This window comes from Lethenteron reissneri, chromosome 42, assembly GCF_015708825.2.
Source record: "Lethenteron reissneri isolate LAM-NWPU_2019-01 chromosome 42, ASM1570882v1, whole genome shotgun sequence".
Classification (NCBI taxonomy): domain Eukaryota; kingdom Metazoa; phylum Chordata; class Hyperoartia; order Petromyzontiformes; family Petromyzontidae; genus Lethenteron; species Lethenteron reissneri.
This window is the reverse complement of record NC_083820.1, coordinates 11782167-11799603: the sequence shown is the minus strand read 5'-3', so window position 1 is coordinate 11799603 and position 17437 is coordinate 11782167. Positions and strand designations below refer to the sequence as shown.

The following is a 17437-nucleotide window of genomic DNA, read 5'->3' as shown; positions in this document are numbered from 1 at the left end:
AGACTCCTGGGTAGGCTAGGCCATCTTCGACTTACGATATTTTTGACTTACGATGGGGTCATCGTAACGCATCTCCATCGTAAGTAGAGGACTACCTGTACATACTTTGTAACAGAAGCTCAGTGTAACATATCGCTACCATCAACACATCCGAGTTTCAAGGGCTTTCAGACCAAAGTGTGATGCCTCTATCAACAACTGCTGTGTTCCTCTTCGTAAGGTAGCAAGTGTGTGATAGCAACCGTGAAGCATCTCTGTGTGATTGCTAAGTTACAAAGAACACGTTTTGCACTCTAAAATAAAAGGGACTACAAGTTATTGTAATAAATGTAAGTTACTGAAATTGCAATTCGCCCTGCACAAGACTTGCCAAGGCAGAGAAATCCTCAGTAGATCACGGTTGAGTTTGAGCGTCGTTATGCCGCAAGGCATTTTGCTGCAGCTTGCAGGAATGTTGCCAAGCCATCAATCACACACCGTGCTGGTACAGCACAAGCCGCAGCATTATTCAATATATCTATAATTTCTTGATGCGCGCAGAGTAATCCATTTAATTTCCTGGTGTCTTTAATCATGTGAACCTTGTTCTTTCATACATTCTACGTACATAGCAAACAAGACATAAACCAATATTTTCTATGGACAGCATTCTAATTATAATTCTCGACGACAGTTGGAAACAGTGCTGGAGCAGGTCATTGTGAGAGTGTGCTTTATCTGTTATAATTAACACACCCAGCATCATTAGATCTGCTAGACCAGCATGTAGGGTTATTTAATCAAATGCTTCAATGTATTCTTGGTTTGTATCGCACTGTTGTCTGGAATGATGTCCAACATTCTCTCCACGTACTGGGAGCTTCTTTATTTCAATAATTTAATTTCTTGAAGTGGGCTCCCAGCACATGGAATAAAACGTCAAACCAAACAACAGCGAGTACAACCCAAAAATACATCGGAGAACTGTAATGCACAACCATAAAACCCACCTGGTAGTCATCATAATCAGCCATGATCAATCCACTGCTGGATGAAGGCTTCCAAAAGCCACTGCTACTTATCACGATCCTGCTATGCAATAATCTACGTTCTATTTCCTGGCGGTTAGTTATTATTGTTGAACTCTGACCATCATCCCCCTTCTAGCCATGACATGTCCTGCCTAAGCTTACTTATTACTCTTAACGGTTTGAATTATGTCATTGATTTTAGTATGTTCTCAAATCCATGTATTCCTCTTTATCTCATAGTGTAATTCCAAGCACGTCATCTCTTGATGCTTTGGACATTTCTCAGTTTTGTTTTAGTTTTTTTCATTAACGTCCACGTGACCGGCGAGCTGCTTTTGTCACGGCAGGGTATCTCGCCGTGGAATCTTTTGTTAATCATCTCACAACACGTGCACTTCCAATGCACTTCCGACAGACCCCGAGAACTTCCTCAAAACTGCGCGGCTGCAGCGACTGCCCTCGTCTTCCTCGGAGCCTGACAGCCAGGAGTCGTCCCCGCTGCGCCTCACCAAGAAGGACCCCTTCTCGCAGGAGTGCGCGTGCCGCCGCGACGGCCTCACCGTCATCATCACCGCCTGTCTCACCTTCGCCACCGGCGTCACCATCGCGCTCATCATACAGATTTACCTCGGCGAGCCTCAGGTGGGTGACACTCTGACGGGGAGGGTAGGCCCACGGTAATGCGATAATGGAACAGGATGATTTTAAAGTGCGGTGGTCAAACGAGTACATGTTTTCAAAGATTGTGAATTTTTATGTGTTAATTTAAGCTGAAATCTAAGCTTTTACTCAGGTCTTTCTTGCAAAAAACTAATTTTGGTCTCAATAGGTTCTTGTACATCTACCTACACAGACCTTTTGTTATTCTTCTGCTGGATTAGAGCCTCTGCATGCCATCCACACGAGTTTTAGGGTAATGTGACTATGCTTCACCATGCATGGTTGGCTACGAATGGGGCGAAAGAAGTTCCACCCATACATAATCGTGGGAGCATAGTCGTGGGAAAGGCACAGAGCATACCATTTTGCTTGCACAAAACTTACAAACATCATGTTCATAACCATTCACAAAAATATACACGCACTGTTAATTGAATTACACCTGCATTTGTCATTACAACCTTTTCTTATAAAACAAACTCACTTTTGTTATCGCTAATGGGGGTCGCTCTTGGAGAGGAGGCCTCGGTCTCAGTGGGCTCTGAAGTGGTCAAAAACAGAAATCCGAGGGCGGCGCTATGTAGCGTCTCCTGTTGAAACTCGCGCCCTGTGCACCTGCCGTAGGTGTACTACAACGGCACGGTGGTGTCCGACGTGCGGCTGTGCTCGGACATTGGCGCCGACATTCTGCACAAGCAGGGCTCCTCTGTCGACGCGGCAGTTGCCACGGCGCTGTGCGCGGGCATCGTGCACCCGCACTCGTCCGGGCTAGGCGGGTGAGTCGTCGCCCCCTGGGGAAGCAGTCGTCCACGCACGTTTTGAACCAGGTTTCCCTTGGGAATGAGACTTTTTGGTTCTATAGGTTCTTACCTGGTTATAAATAAGAGTTCAATGTCCGTCTGAATTTGGCAATACTTGTTTGTTTCATTTGTATTTTATCTCAGACTTTTCCGGTAACAACATTAAGCACAGAAAGGAATAAAACACAAGGCAACATAGTTCAGCTGATATTATAAAAAGTGAAAATACATTATGACTGAATCCATAACATACATGCATCAATCTTCTTGAAAATAGCCAGCCTTTGGGTTCTGGGAAAACAGTAAAATCGAAAGCTTTAAGAATATAGGCACAGTCTCGCATCAGTCGCACTATTGCAAATTACTCATTTGTAATATACAGAGCAATAATTGCCCCTACTGCAAAACACTTGACAGGACCTTCCTGATAGAGTCGTGAGGTGCAGTGAGACTTTCCTGGGTAAACAAGCATCATAATAAAACATAAAATTGCCTTCTTAAATAAAGGGATGAGACTCACTGCACGACACCATTGTAAATTAACTCAAATTAGAAAATGGCAACTATCAGGTAACCTGTATTACATTTCCATATATTGCGATACTTAGTGGTTTCCCACTGTGTACAATAGAGGTATAAACTATAATGGATACAAAGGCAGTGCCTGATTTAATTACAGGCATTTCTCCCTTAAATTTTCTTTAGTTTGTGTTATCCATAATGCAGATACAGAAATCCTACACTTGGAAAACAGGTTCAGTGGTAATTGTATATCCGAGGTCTTCCTAACTGTAGCCTAGAAATTGTGAAAGAGAAACCTGTGATAATAAGTGGCAAAACATGACATTAATTGTACGTGATGTTTACGGACGCTGCTGCAGTAGGCTGTCTATATTTATCTAATACACAGCAACATAATGATTTTGAAGAGGTGCATATGTTCAGGTCTGTAGAATTATTCTTCTGAAAAGAACCAAAATGTGATTCATTGTGAGTGTGATGTACCTTTTACCGCATCGGTCATGAATTATTTAGAAGGAGAGAATACCGCTGAATATCTCTGCCTAGTAATGTGCTCCATTCAAGCCCATTGCCTTGGGAAAATCAGCACTGGCATGCATTGTATAGCATACAGCCAGTTTTTTTAGCTTCAGCAGTTGTATTGTACGCATATATGTGTACATATCAGATCAAATACCTTGGACGTTTGACCATTTTAAATATTCAATTGTTTGTATTACACATGTCAACAAACACTCTTGAAAGACGTTGAAGTGACTCTTAAATAAAGTGCGCTTCGGCAGGACACATCCCTAGGAGGGGTTGTGGCCAATGGACTGGTATGGAGAGAATGCACCAATGAGGACAACCACCGTAACGGTGATGAGATCAGCTCGTTTGTAGCAGCAGTGACATGGTCATGACTGACTATAGTTTTCCATACAAATTCACATTTAATGTATCTAAACCCTGATTTCAAAAGCCTCAATAAATAACACTTACACTATAGTTCATAATGTAAAGGGGAAATTTGTGAATATGTGTGTCTGTTCGAAATGTTTAGCATGCTTCCCAACATGCAACAAACTTGAAATTTGGCATGTGGGTAGTTTCCAGACTGTACACAATGCAAAAAGTATAAAAATAGAGGGGGGGGGGGCGCAATAATGGATATCATATATTGCACGGCAAGTGAGCGGTGACGTCACATCTGTAATGTCTCACCCGCATGCGGCAGCGTTACGCAGTGTGCCTGCTGACATCACGCATCCCCCCCGCAACCCTCCGCCTAGGCCGTGTATCCCGCACAAATTCGCGGCGTAGCTGTCTCGATGTTCTAAGTCAACGTGACTATTTTCAGCTCGCTCTTAAATATAAAGCAGAAAATACGTCTGTTTGTGTGAAGCAGCAAAAACTCTCTGACGCTGAGCTCTGACGTCATGAAATTTGCACAGCTTATGCCGTCTGGAATTTCTAAGGGAACGCACTGTTTTCAGCTCGCCACGTCATTCCCTTCTCGAGTTTCCTAAATCGACCTGACATATAAGTGGGTTAAGGTTGAATTTCCTTCAGTGAAAAACATCCGATTTAGTTAAATTGATTTGTTTCGGCTTTTTTCTTTCTTGCAAGCATACACTTTTTTCAGGGGTTTTCAGTGATATATAAGTGAATATGAAATTAATCCAAGACAAGAATCCAAGTCCCGGGCGAAGCCGGGTAGTAAAGCTAGTAGTTAATAGAGTAATGCTGCCCATCCCTTCTGAACAAGGAGTAATGCATGCCCTAAAGCTGGCCGAGTGGCTGAGCAAGTTTAACAGGCTCTTTGGAAATATTTTACGTATGGATAGCATCTCTTAACCCTTGACCCCACGCTCCTGACCACAAAGTCAGTGGGAGGCATTCACCTGTGGCACCTTTGTGGAATGTTTGAAATGCTTCATGTTTGCAGTTAATTTCTGTTTTCCATTCTACTCTGCTGGGCAATCTGCTTGCTGTAACCTGTGCAAAGCACACATTTTACACAGATGTACACTTACAGCCCTTTTGACTATCTACTGCTGGATGAGAGCCTCCCCACGCCTTGTGGTTATTGGGAATTATTTGACAATACTTCATCACGCTCGTCAGTTCAGGTAGGTGAAGGTGCAGAGTATAGAAGTACAGTACAACTGTGGATTTTTCTGCGCACTCCCCTCCGCTGCGCACCTTGTAACCCCCAATAGACGATAACATCTGTCACGCATGTCATGCATGGTGATAACGCATGCAGGCACTATGCAAGCTCAGATTTGCATAGCTTCTGACATCTAATGAGCTAAGCTACAAATCTTGACTTAAAGCTTTTGTGACTGCGGGAATTCATACTCTTTGGGTCTTTCGGTAAAGTCGCGTATGTAGAAAAATAATAAAAATCACGACGTTTCCATCGCAACACAAGCAATCTGCTGAGACAGGAGAAATATTTTTTCTGCCTCAGCAGTTCTCCGGCTGTATGTATTCCCCTGAAGGCGATTGCTCGTGTTGCAATCGAAACGTCGTGATTTTTAGAATTTTTCTATCTACGTGACTTTACCGAAAAAACCAAAGAGAGTGAAGGTACATTCTGTGATTTGGTCACAGACATTGTACTCCTTCACCGACTCTTTCTCTTCAGGTGTATTTGTTTAACCAATCCTTGGATGGGCAAGAGTGACCCGAGTCACCATAGTTGTCTCCTAACAAAGACATGTGAGACCTCTGTATCAGTGCGGATGGTGATATAGCAGTGCATTAGTCGCTTGTTACAATGGTACACGGTTCCAGAGCCACGCCTGCCTTGGTTAACACTGCGGGTGCATTAACCGTACAAATACACACCATTTGTTTCATAGTGAACAATAAGGTTCCCGGAAATGATACGTGAACCAGAGTAGGCGAAGCGCACCAACATCATAGTCCACATTTTGTCAGCTGTGAAAATTTAGCTGCAAATTATTGAACCTTAGCAGAATTCTCCTGAAAAGACTTGAAATTCAGGCTTTCCTGGGTAGATACAGGCTGTACATAAATAACAATAAATGAATGAAGTGCTGCTCTCTGAACTGCTGCTATGCATGTCTCAGAAGCTATATAGGTGTCCTGTGGTGTTTGTTACAGGGGCGGAGTTATGTTGGTGCACAACATCAAGGAGAACACGACGCGAGCCATTGATTTCTGGGCTGTGGCTCCGGCTGAGGACCTCTTATTTAACAACCTGAACGCTAACCTGACTGTAAGTTTAGCAGTGATGACCACGCTGATTTGTAACCGAACCTCCGATTAGCAAGATTGGCAACGTACGGTGCGAAAGAACTTCAGCATACATGCAAACGATCTGATGTGTTTTAAGGTTGTATGATATGTTGTTTGGCACGATGTCAGATGTTTGGCTCCACATGCCGGGAGCTTCTTCAGTTCCTGAACTTAAGTTTCTGAAGCAGCTCCCAGCACATGGCTTGAAGCGTCGGGCATCATGCCGAACACCACGCGGTACAACCTGAACATTTTATTAAATTATAATACAGCACGATGGAGAAAATATGCGCAGAAGAGTAAACTTGTTAACTTGTTCTGAGCTATTAACTCAATTCTTCATCAGCCATGATCTGTCCACCGCTTGATGATTGCCTCCCCAAGCTGTCAACAGTTCTCATCCTTTCACGGTGCAACAGTTAATTTCCCGCCTGCGCACAATTCCATTCATGTTTTAGCTACATTTGTATAGTTCTGGAGATATAATGAATAATGTAATACACTGTTTAACGTCCCATTAAAATACCATTGTTTTTCAGAAGAACAATGTTGGGAGGCATACATTATTGTAGATGCAAAAGTACTTGTACCTTAAATTATAATTTTCATGATACTAATATGTATGTACAGTTATAATAATTAGCAGAATAGTGCATTAGTAATGGAATTGGTATTTTTCTGTGCTTGCAATAATTCATAGAGAGATCAAGAACCCTGTTTAATTCCAATATGCTCAGTGGCTTCATCAATCAGCTGAAATGTGCTTTTCATTGTCCTGCAGGCGGGGCTGAGTGTGGGCGTGCCGGGAATGATTAAAGGCCTGTACCAGGCTCATCAGCTGTACGGCAGGTATTCATCCTTCCCATGTGTGGTGGTTCTGCGATATCCACTTCGGTGGGCTGTTCTTTGATACGGGGGGAGGTGCCCTGCTTCTTCGAGCATGACACGACACGACAGCATGACCGGGATGAGACAAAGTATGCTGTAAATGTGAAACTCGCTGACCACGTGGTACACAGCAACTAGTTCAATTATTTAACAACGATGGCCAACGGCACAGTGCGTTGTACGAATACACTAAAAGCAATTATGAAGCTTTGATGATTGTCCTGGGAATGGTTGGCTGCCTGCGTTTTCAGAATGCCGTGGGGCGAGGTGGTGGCGGCAGCTGCTCGCGTCGCCAAGGACGGCTTCAACGTCACCACGGAGCTCGGTACGGTCGTCACCTCCTTGAACATAAAGGGGTTTTGTGATCGGTGTGCCGTGGGATTTCTCTTGTCGCCGCGTCCAATTTACGTGCACAAATAGCGGATTATATTTTTCAGTGGAAAGGCGTACTAAATTACTCTCTGGGGAAAAACGTAACGTTGGCAAAATGTAATGTGCATTTTGGAATGAAATAGACTGTTGCAGTTAACTGGTAATTGGAATGTGTACTACACAGCCAATTTTATTATCACGTAGGTGTCATCTCTTTCATGTGTGAACATAGTTTCCCAGCAGGAAAGGGAAACTTTGAAATTCAAAATAGAACTGGACAAGATAGTTTTGTAGATGTAATCAGGAAGAGGAGGTTGCAATAGTGGAGTATACGTGCAAAGAAAGTGGAGTGGCAGGCAGAAAGGTAGACGACCGAAGGGAAGAGCTCAAGCCAGATGGTGGGATACCGTCAGACTGGAGCTTGGAGGTCGTGTGCCGAATGCTACAGATACGGAATCAAATAGACGACAAGTTGCAATGGTGCGGTGTGCTGCGTAAGTGACATCAGTCGTGATGACCTCTTGAACTGAACGGTGATTGCCATTCGCAGGCCTGAAGAGCGGTGGGGTGGGTGGGTGGTAAGGGAGGTACAACTGTCGTGGAGTTCCCAAGCCCAGAGGGAAGCCTCAAAGTGTTGAGATTATAATTTTCAGCCACATATTTCGTTTATGTAAATTTTTTCGATCGAGGCTCTGTCCCAAATAAAACATCGCAATGACGTGTGTTTTGTAAATGCCGTAACAGTGGGTTGGAAAAAGTTGCTCCCTTTGACAACTGGTGATACGGGATGGTAAGAGATTCGAGCCCCCAAGCCAACTTCACGTACCGGGACTTCCAAATTTATCTCAACGGGGTCTGGTTATTAGCAGCTTTAAGAGTAGCATTGCACACGCTGGCGGTACACGGCTCACGAGCGTTGCCCTTGTGGTGGTGCTTCTCCAGCGTCGGCCGTGGGCCACCTGCTCAGCGGGAACCTCTCGGCGAGCTTGCGTGGCGTGTTTGCGCCGGGCGGCCAGGGCGTCCTGGCCGGGGACCCCATGAAGCGGCTGGACTTGGCGGACGTGCTGGATGCCATCGCGCTGCACGGCCCCGACGCGGTCTATCGGAGTAATCTGACCCTCGAGCTCATCGCGCAGGTGCTGGGAGACTGCTGATTATCTGCAATTAAATAAATCTTATAGACATGATGGGCTTGGTTTGTTTTTGCAAATGCGCATATAACGAATGTTCATACGTATGTGTGTGTGTGTCCGTGCGGATGGGAAGGTGGCTGCAAATGGAGGAGTGCTTAGTGCTGAAGACTTCAGCAACTACTCTGTCCTGGTGCAAAACCCACTGGAAACCACCTATCAGGGTAATGCAGTCTAAATTGCTTTCTAAATACGACATGGGGAGGCTTTTGCCCAGCAGTGGATTGATCATGGATGAGGATGATGATTAATACATTGGTAGTCTCTGGGTAATATAGTATACTAGTTTTTTTGCCCATCCAAGGATGGGTATATATTGCAGTACATCTGAAATATTAAATAGAAACATTGTTCATCTCATGATTATTAATGAGTGGGGGGGGGGGGGGTTGTTGCCCCATGTGGAGTGACGTCATCCGTTCATGATTATTAATGAGGGGAGGGGTGCGGCATGTGGAGTGCGCAACCTGCAAAAGAGGGGGCCTCTTTTGCAGTGACATCACGTACAGATGTATTCATTTTTCACGTCACTTTCTGTAAAGACACGTCATACTTGAAGCGACTTTGCGTAATACATTATTTAATTCAGCTTGCTCTTCCTCTGCGTTCGTGTAAAAATCCACTCACTCATGAATATTAATGAGGGGGGGTGGGCCTTATGTGGAGTGACGTCACGTGGGGGGGGGGGCTCGTGGAGTGACGTCACGCGCGGGACACCACACATTCTTGGCTTATTATAGTATAATTAGTTTGGTGTTGTGTAATCAAGTGAAAGCCCTTTGAGACTCGGGTCTCTTTTTACAGGGATACCTATATATTTAAGCATGCTCAGTAAATTTAGCGCATGGTTGTAGGTGATATTACATTTTCATTTGGAGCTACGGTGCCGACGCACAGTGGCTTAATGTTGGGACCTATGTCACTGGATCTTGGCCTTGCTGACTGTAATCAGCGTGTAACAATCCCCTGAACACTGCTTTGGTGGCAAGCACATTAACCCCTATGATAAACGTACAAAGGTTTCAACAGCATTATAGATTCTTGTAGTGTATCCATATGGTAGACAAACCAGACTCGGGAGTTCAACGTACGCATGTATAAACGCTGTGTTTTGTTGAATGTGGCAGGCCATCTCCTGCTGTCGGCCCCACCGCCCCATGCGGGGGCCTCCCTGCTTCTCGCCCTCGGCATCATGGAGGGATATAATCTGAGCACGCAGGATGATGGCAACCTCACCTACCACTGGCTGACCGAGGCAAGACGCCGGTCACCACAGTGCCCAAACCACAGTTAAAAATCAGGCTTGAGGGTGCATGCAAGGTTGTTGTAACATGGGTAGAGGCAATGGAAGGCTATTTCAACAGCGTCTTGGCTGACATTTGTGTTCAAGTTCTATCGGTAAGCACACTCTCACATAGCCTCGAAATTTGTTCTTGCCCGAAAATAACTTGTGGTGTTAAAAAAAAATCTCCCCAAGTGCTTTTGGCGTCATGTTACAAATCATAATCTCAGAGAGCATCGTGCCCTGTGACAGAACAGCCTGTGGAAGCAGTGTTTCAGAGGACTTTTGAAAAAGTCATTCGCGGGGCCTTTTTATCAGTTACACAGCAAGGGGTGCACTTTCTCACAAGTTATTTACGGAATCAAGTGCAAACCCAATTTCATATGGTGAAGTTTTTTGTGCATCAGTGACTGAGCTGAGGCCATGAGCTTGCTACACATGAGAACCCGATTTAATATTAATTAATATTTATAGAGCGCCTTCGATCAGGGCGCTCGACATAATAAAAAAACTGTGCAAACAAAGAATTTAGATGGCAGGGGCCTGCAAGGGATGGGGAAGGGGTCACCGCGATAGAGGGTGCGTAGGGGTTAGGAAAGGGTAGGGGAGGAGGGAAGAAATGGAGGGGTGGCGGGAGGGAAGAAGAAGGGAATGGGTAATGGAAAAGAGGTTTTAATCAAGCGGCTGAAAATCACATTTCAGCCCAGCCTCTAAGCAATAATTGCCCTTTGTTCAAGCAGCCCATGACTGTTACGTACTACCTACTTCAGGAATACATGTACTCTGTTCTGTCAAAGAATAACAATTTTGCATATACTTGGATTCAATAATGCTTTCTAACATAGACGTCCTTGGATGTATTTCATTAGCATTATCGATGTGACTTTCTGAGCCGCGCAATGAGATGACGTCACAAAGCGCGTGGCGTGTGACGTCGCAAGATGACATTAACAGCCTCTCCTAAAACTAATGTAATAACAACAATGCTTTCAAATTTATTTTGAAAGCGGCGTTAATAATAACATGTATTAATGCACACGTGCCATTAAATTTGAGTTGTGTGGCTTCCCTGTGGCTGTGCAGGCCCTCAAGTTTTCCTTCGTCCAGGGCAGCACTCTTGGGGACCCTACTGTGGATGCTTCTGTAGCCGAACGTATGCAGAATATACTCAGGTTAGTGCGCTGGAAAAATACTCTTGCACTGCAAATGCACGCATTCACGTGATCGTGAATAAGAGCAGAGATGCACCGTGGTTTGTTGTACAAAAACTGACGTCTTATAACGGTGGATTTGTCATCGTTATTGTGATCTTCAACAACTATGCTATATCCACTCCTGGATGAAGATCTCCCAATGGCATCAACATTCCTCATGCTCTGAGTTACCTTTCATCTCACTCCTGCACTGAGTTAATCTCTTTATTTCATCTCCGTGGTGGTCTCCTCTTGGGCGTTTTCCCTTCTTTGGCTGCCATTCCATCACCAGTCGTGTCCATTGGTGATCTTCCCGTCTTGTGGTTTGTCCTGCCAAAGCCCACTTACTGTTCTTAAAAATCAGCATATCTTCTTTGCATATGTTCTCTTATCTAATTCGCAGTTGAATCTCTCATGAGTTTCTATACTTAACAGGTTTGTTCAATTTGCTTTCTCATTTGTCATGTTTACAATCCATGTGTAATAGCTGATAATATTCACCGAATTATAAATGATTTAAAAATAATTTGCATTGAAACGTCTTTTTTTTCACACAAAAATATACGTACATAACATTCGTGCTCATCAGCCTATGTGCCTCCCAGCAGCATCCATTTGAGCAGACAAACCCTGGCCCTGTTTTGACCTTCAGAGTGCCATTAGCAGAGTCAAGCCTGTTAAACATATTCTCCTTGGTTGCCAGATATTATATTCAGGAACCTTTAATCAGAGCCATCCATCAGCATGGGGCTTGTTAAGCACAAAGCAGTACATTTGTAAAGTCGCACCCATGGATTGCACACGCTGTTAGCAAGCTCGTTCGTCAAAAATGTAAGTCGAACGAACCAGCCATTAATGGGTCGTTCAAGCTCATTTACACCTTTGAGCAAAAAAAAAACACACACGCTGGGTTTCAGTAAATACGGAGAAGCTGCTCGAGGCAATAATGCTCGTTGAATAATTTGTCTCGTTTTCAGCAAGCTGGAGGCAGGTCGCATCAGGGAGCTGATTAACGACAAGTGGACGTTACCCGCCGACAGCTACGGAGCGAAGCAGCTCATTGACTCTTACGGCGACGCCAGCTCTGTGCTCGTCATGGGGCCCGACGACCTCATCGTGGCCATGACCAGGTAAGTGGCGACTTGCGCTCCGCTCGCCACGTGCATTTAGCCCTGAGAATGGCGCCGTCAAGTTGGAAGTGTCCAGTTGCGAGTGGCCGTGCTGAGACTGACACCGGACTGGTTTGGCAACCGCCGGGTTCCTACCCACGCATGCATGCGCAGTTGCCGGCATTAGCCCTGCTGCAACGTGTGCACGCACTTGGAGTGAGCCGGTTGTGGCTCCTGTAGCCACCCACCTCCGATTTATGTCAGTCAGGATGAATTATAATTGTGTTTAGGTGGCAATCAAGAGCATATGTACATACTGTTGGATTTATATTGACTATACTTCACCCAGCTGGTCAGTGTGGGTTTGCTGAAGGCAGGGAGCATTTACGTTGCAGCGTAATACCGCTTAGCTTCGGAGATCTGAAGAGAGCGTGTGCATTCCGTGTGATTTTGTCATGGGCAAAAATGATCGGAGATGTAGATCCTCGTGGTCCATTTAGCTTGAGAGCTCCTTCGAGTGTCCGAGCAGCACGGTCAAGCGTTACAGTAAATGTTCGTGTGTTTTCCCCAGTGTCCTTTAAATTAATGCTCATTGGTATGGCTTTTGTAAATGCGCAGGATGTCTTCACTGTAAATACAGTGAAGAAGCCACAATGGTGCTTACTCAATGAGAATAAAAACGATGGAAAATGTAGCGGTTATTTCCGCTCGGCATAGAACAGAGCCGGCGAGGTGGCTTGGGGGTATAGCAAGTGGCCCACAGTTGGAAGGTTCTGAGTTTAAATCCAGGTTGGGGGTTAACTTGGCCCATCATTCCTCCAGGATCGTTCAAATGAGTACTACTATTGTAGGGCAGTCAACAGAAGTGGTCCTATGGATACATGAAGGTGATGATGACCTTAAATAGTTAAAAGAACATCTCACAGAGGATCGACCCCCTGCAAACATTGAAATTTGTATTAATGTCCTCTTTTGCTGCACGTTGAGCTGCCCCACATTTCCCCCTGGCACTCCGAGAGGTTGATTACCCAACTCCTCGTGTGCTGAAGAACGTGGAAATGAGAGCTCGCAAGGACCACTTGTCCGATCGGGCTCAATAATTTCGGGCGGCACCTATTTTTTGTTCAAGAGCACGCAGAAAGCACTTTGCACCATTCTCGTATTTCAGGCAGCCATCCTGGGTAGAGAAACCGGCGTGAGGCTTTGTAACGAGACCCCCCCCCTCCCCTACTTTGTCTTAACATCTGCAGTGAGGGTGATGGCCCATTTTGGAGTCCTAAGAATTGTTGTTAGTTGCATTCCCCCTCTCGATTTATAAACTCGCGAGATGGAGATGTGGCGGGATGAGAAAAACGTGGACAAAAGATCGTGCTGTAGTTATTTGAGAGAACTGAGATATAGACCAAGGTGAATATGAGATACATTTTCCCTTTTGTATCTATTATATCTATTTGTATATATCTATTTTCATTCGAGCTGAAAGGTTCACCTCTATTTTGTATGATTCCAAGGCTCCTTGAGCTGCTTGGACCGCTAGCGCCACCGCTGACCATCTGCCACGCTGGCCGGCTGTGTGCGCGTGTGTGGGTCGACTCGGCCTCAAATGAGTACCTGGTGCAATATGTAAACATCGCCACTGGCCACCCACCCCCTCATGTGCCATGCCGGCCTTCATAGGTGCTCGCAAACAGCACTTACCCCAAAAGTCTGCAAGTCAATTCGGGGTATATGTGTCTGTGTGCGATTGCAGTTCTCTGAGCGGCGCGTTTGGCAGCCGTGTCATGACGCCCTCTGGCATCCTGCTAAACAGCGCCATGCTCGACTTCACCAACCCCAGCCAAAGCCCCAACTCCACAGCCGACCAGGTACAGCAGCACCAACCCCTTTTGTGTTGCAACAGAAACGGCTGAGTGGAGCACCGCGAGTAGCCATGGCGACCATACAGTGCTGGGCAAACAGAGCTAATAATTGCAGAACGTAAACACTTGAAAGACAAACCCACTTCACTAAATATTTCACGTTTTTAAATAAAAGCAGGTTTGCTCTCGTAGCCTAGAAAATAAAGCACTACACTTACATTTAGCAGTTTTTGTTGTTTGAATATCCATCCACATCCCATGACGGTCTTGCAACATGGCTTTTAGGGCACGGTGTTGGCAGCTCTGGTGGTGATATCTCTCGACCGGTCTCAGCTGGTTGGCATGAGCTGGTTGGGGTTTAGTACCTTCCAGTCTTCTCTGCATGCCTTTTTATTCGAAGACCCACTTTGGTGCCTATTTGGATGGTTTTTGGATAGGTTGCTGGGTATTTTGATTAGCCTTAAGAACTGCAGTTTTCTTCATTTAATAGTGGCTAGAAGCTGTTCCTTGTGTTCTGATTGGGTAGAAATTGTGTTCTGTAAAGGTTTCTCATTACATATTCAAAGTAGGTTTCCCAAGAATTTCAAGAAAAAAGGCTCTTTTTTCCATCTTACGCCTTCAAGTGTTCAATGTTTCACATCCATACAAAAACACCAATTGCACCAATGCCTGTAGGAATTCAACCTTTGTTCATCTATTATTTCTAACGTCCATTTACGTATATTGCCCTTTGTTGAGGTGGCACGGGTCGGTGTCTCTTGCAGGCGAACGTCATGGGACCAGGCCGGCGGCCGATCACCTGGGCCCTTCCCACCATCGCACGGCCCCTGCGCGGTCTCTGCGGCACCTACCTGTCGCTGGGCGGCTCCAAGGGGCCTGCAGATACCAGCAGTCTTGCACAGGCATGCGCCCGCTTAGAGCAGGGGTGGCCTATCTTCCTGACCCCACGAGCCCACGCACCCGACAACACACATGGTGGTCACACAGCCGGTTTTCTCGCTGGTTGGTGAAATTTATTATTTAGAAATCTGCGGGAGCAGGGGCGAGGGCACCCAAGGTCACTGCTCTTTCCACAGGTTTTTCCCGTTTCAATTAAAGTCACATTGGAAAGTTGGGCATTTTTATCGAGCCGCACTTGAACGGCCTGTCCAGTCATGCTTGCAAGCTCTGGTTTGGCTAACCCTGTCCTAGAGCATCGTAGCAAACTCCTGATTTTCTGTGAGAAGCATCAACAAAAGCCAAAAAGTGAATAAGTGTATGCACCATGACAGCAAAATAAAAACTGGATATCTTTTTAAATTAGGCTTATTTTAAGTGGATTGGCAATGGGTTGAGAATTATTATATTTTCTTGGTTCTTTCGGTAAAGTCACGTAGAAGGGAAGTAATAAAATAATAAAAATAAAACATAATAAAACAATTCTCACGACGTTTCGGCCACAACGCAAGCAGCCGTCCTCAGGTGAAAACCAGGTCCGTCGAGGCGACAGAGTCTGAATGAAACAGCACACGAGCTTGGAGCATATATATATAAGCTGGGCGCATTGACAAAGGAATTTGCATATCAAAAGGAATTTAGCATATTTATGGGAAATGCAGGAATGTGATTAGTACTGCATATGCATGTGCATTATGCAGGATTAACAGCATCAAAGGGAGCTGCAGTTACTGCTGCTGCAGCAGTTGCTGCTGCTGCTGCAGTTTCTGCTGCTGCTGCAGTTGCTGCTGCTGCTGCAGTTGCTGCCGCTGCTGCAGTTGCTGCCGCTGCTGCACTTGCTGCTGCTGCTGCACTTGCTGCTGCTGCACTTGCTGCTGCTGCTGCAGTTGCTGCCTTATCCATTTTAATATAACACTATGTATTATTCTACCCACCCTAATGTGTATCATACTGCTATATGTTTACTGTACAATTACGACACCATACATTACTCTGCACACTGCACCATGCCAGTGAGTGGAACGTGGTCTGAAAGTCACCGTAAACGTGAACACAATCAGTTAAGATCCGAAATGGTTTATTACGTCCTTCCAATGATTGCTAAGCCAGAATCCATCTTCTCGGTTGAAATTGTCTCTGTGTTTGTATATGTGGATCGCCTCATGAACGAATCTCTCATGATAGCCAGATGGCTTGCAGAGAACCTCTGTCTTGGAGAAGTCAATGTCATGTGAGCCCACTGAATTGTAACAGTGATCTGCCACGGCTGAGGTGTTTGTCCTACCGTGTTTCAGGTCTGCCTTATGTTCACGGATGCGGTCCGAGACATGTCGTTTGGTTTCTCCAATGTAACTGCTACCACAGAGGCAACTTAGTTTGTAGACGCCAGGGTACTGTATGTCTGGAACCACATCTTTTACAGACGGGACCAGATCACGGATTTTATGTACTGTGTTGAATCGGACCTGGATCTTGTGTTTAATCAGGATTTTGGAGATCTTTTTTGTGACCCCAGCAATGTAGGGTAAGGTGATGGTCTTGAAAGGCTCCTCAACAGGATCCTTCTTGATGGTTGGAGTGATGGCTTTGCGGATTGTGTAGTCGGAGTAACCATTAGCCTTAAGAGCTTGGCGTACGTGTTTGAGTTCACTGGAAATGTGTTCATGGTCGGAGATGCATTGGGCTCTATGATATAGAGTCTTGATGAGGGAATTCTTCTGGGATGGATGGTGGTGGGAATCCGGTTTTAGATAAGCATCCGTGTGGGTGGCTTTCCTGTAGACAGAGTGGCTCATTCTGTCTACAGGAAAGCCACCCACACGGATGCTTATCTAAAACCGGATTCCCACCACCATCCATCCCAGAAGAATTCCCTCATCAAGACTCTATATCATAGAGCCCAATGCATCTCCGACCATGAACACATTTCCAGTGAACTCAAACACGTACGCCAAGCTCTTAAGGCTAATGGTTACTCCGACTACACAATCCGCAAAGCCATCACTCCAACCATCAAGAAGGATCCTGTTGAGGAGCCTTTCAAGACCATCACCTTACCCTACATTGCTGGGGTCACAAAAAAGATCTCCAAAATCCTGATTAAACACAAGATCCAGGTCCGATTCAACACAGTACATAAAATCCGTGATCTGGTCCCGTCTGTAAAAGATGTGGTTCCAGACATACAGTACCCTGGCGTCTACAAACTAAGTTGCCTCTGTGGTAGCAGTTACATTGGAGAAACCAAACGACATGTCTCGGACCGCATCCGTGAACATAAGGCAGACCTGAAACACGGTAGGACAAACACCTCAGCCGTGGCAGATCACTGTTACAATTCAGTGGGCTCACATGACATTGACTTCT

At 45.4% G+C, this 17437-nt stretch overlaps 1 protein-coding gene across 2 annotated transcripts in view; it reads left to right on the top strand.

Annotated features, from left to right (window-relative positions):
* GGT7 (gamma-glutamyltransferase 7) overlaps window positions 1–17437 on the top strand; it is a 28109-nt gene that overhangs the window by 5234 nt on the left and 5438 nt on the right. For both annotated transcript variants that reach the window (XM_061569152.1, XM_061569151.1), the window contains exons 3-14: window positions 1426–1652; window positions 2295–2446; window positions 6107–6221; window positions 7023–7090; window positions 7381–7454; window positions 8444–8637; window positions 8768–8855; window positions 9819–9946; window positions 11057–11145; window positions 12144–12296; window positions 14026–14140; window positions 14899–15036. In XM_061569152.1, coding sequence (XP_061425136.1) covers window positions 1426–1652; window positions 2295–2446; window positions 6107–6221; window positions 7023–7090; window positions 7381–7454; window positions 8444–8637; window positions 8768–8855; window positions 9819–9946; window positions 11057–11145; window positions 12144–12296; window positions 14026–14140; window positions 14899–15036 — 1541 coding nt within the window. The remainder of the gene's footprint in view (window positions 1–1425; window positions 1653–2294; window positions 2447–6106; window positions 6222–7022; window positions 7091–7380; window positions 7455–8443; window positions 8638–8767; window positions 8856–9818; window positions 9947–11056; window positions 11146–12143; window positions 12297–14025; window positions 14141–14898; window positions 15037–17437) is intronic.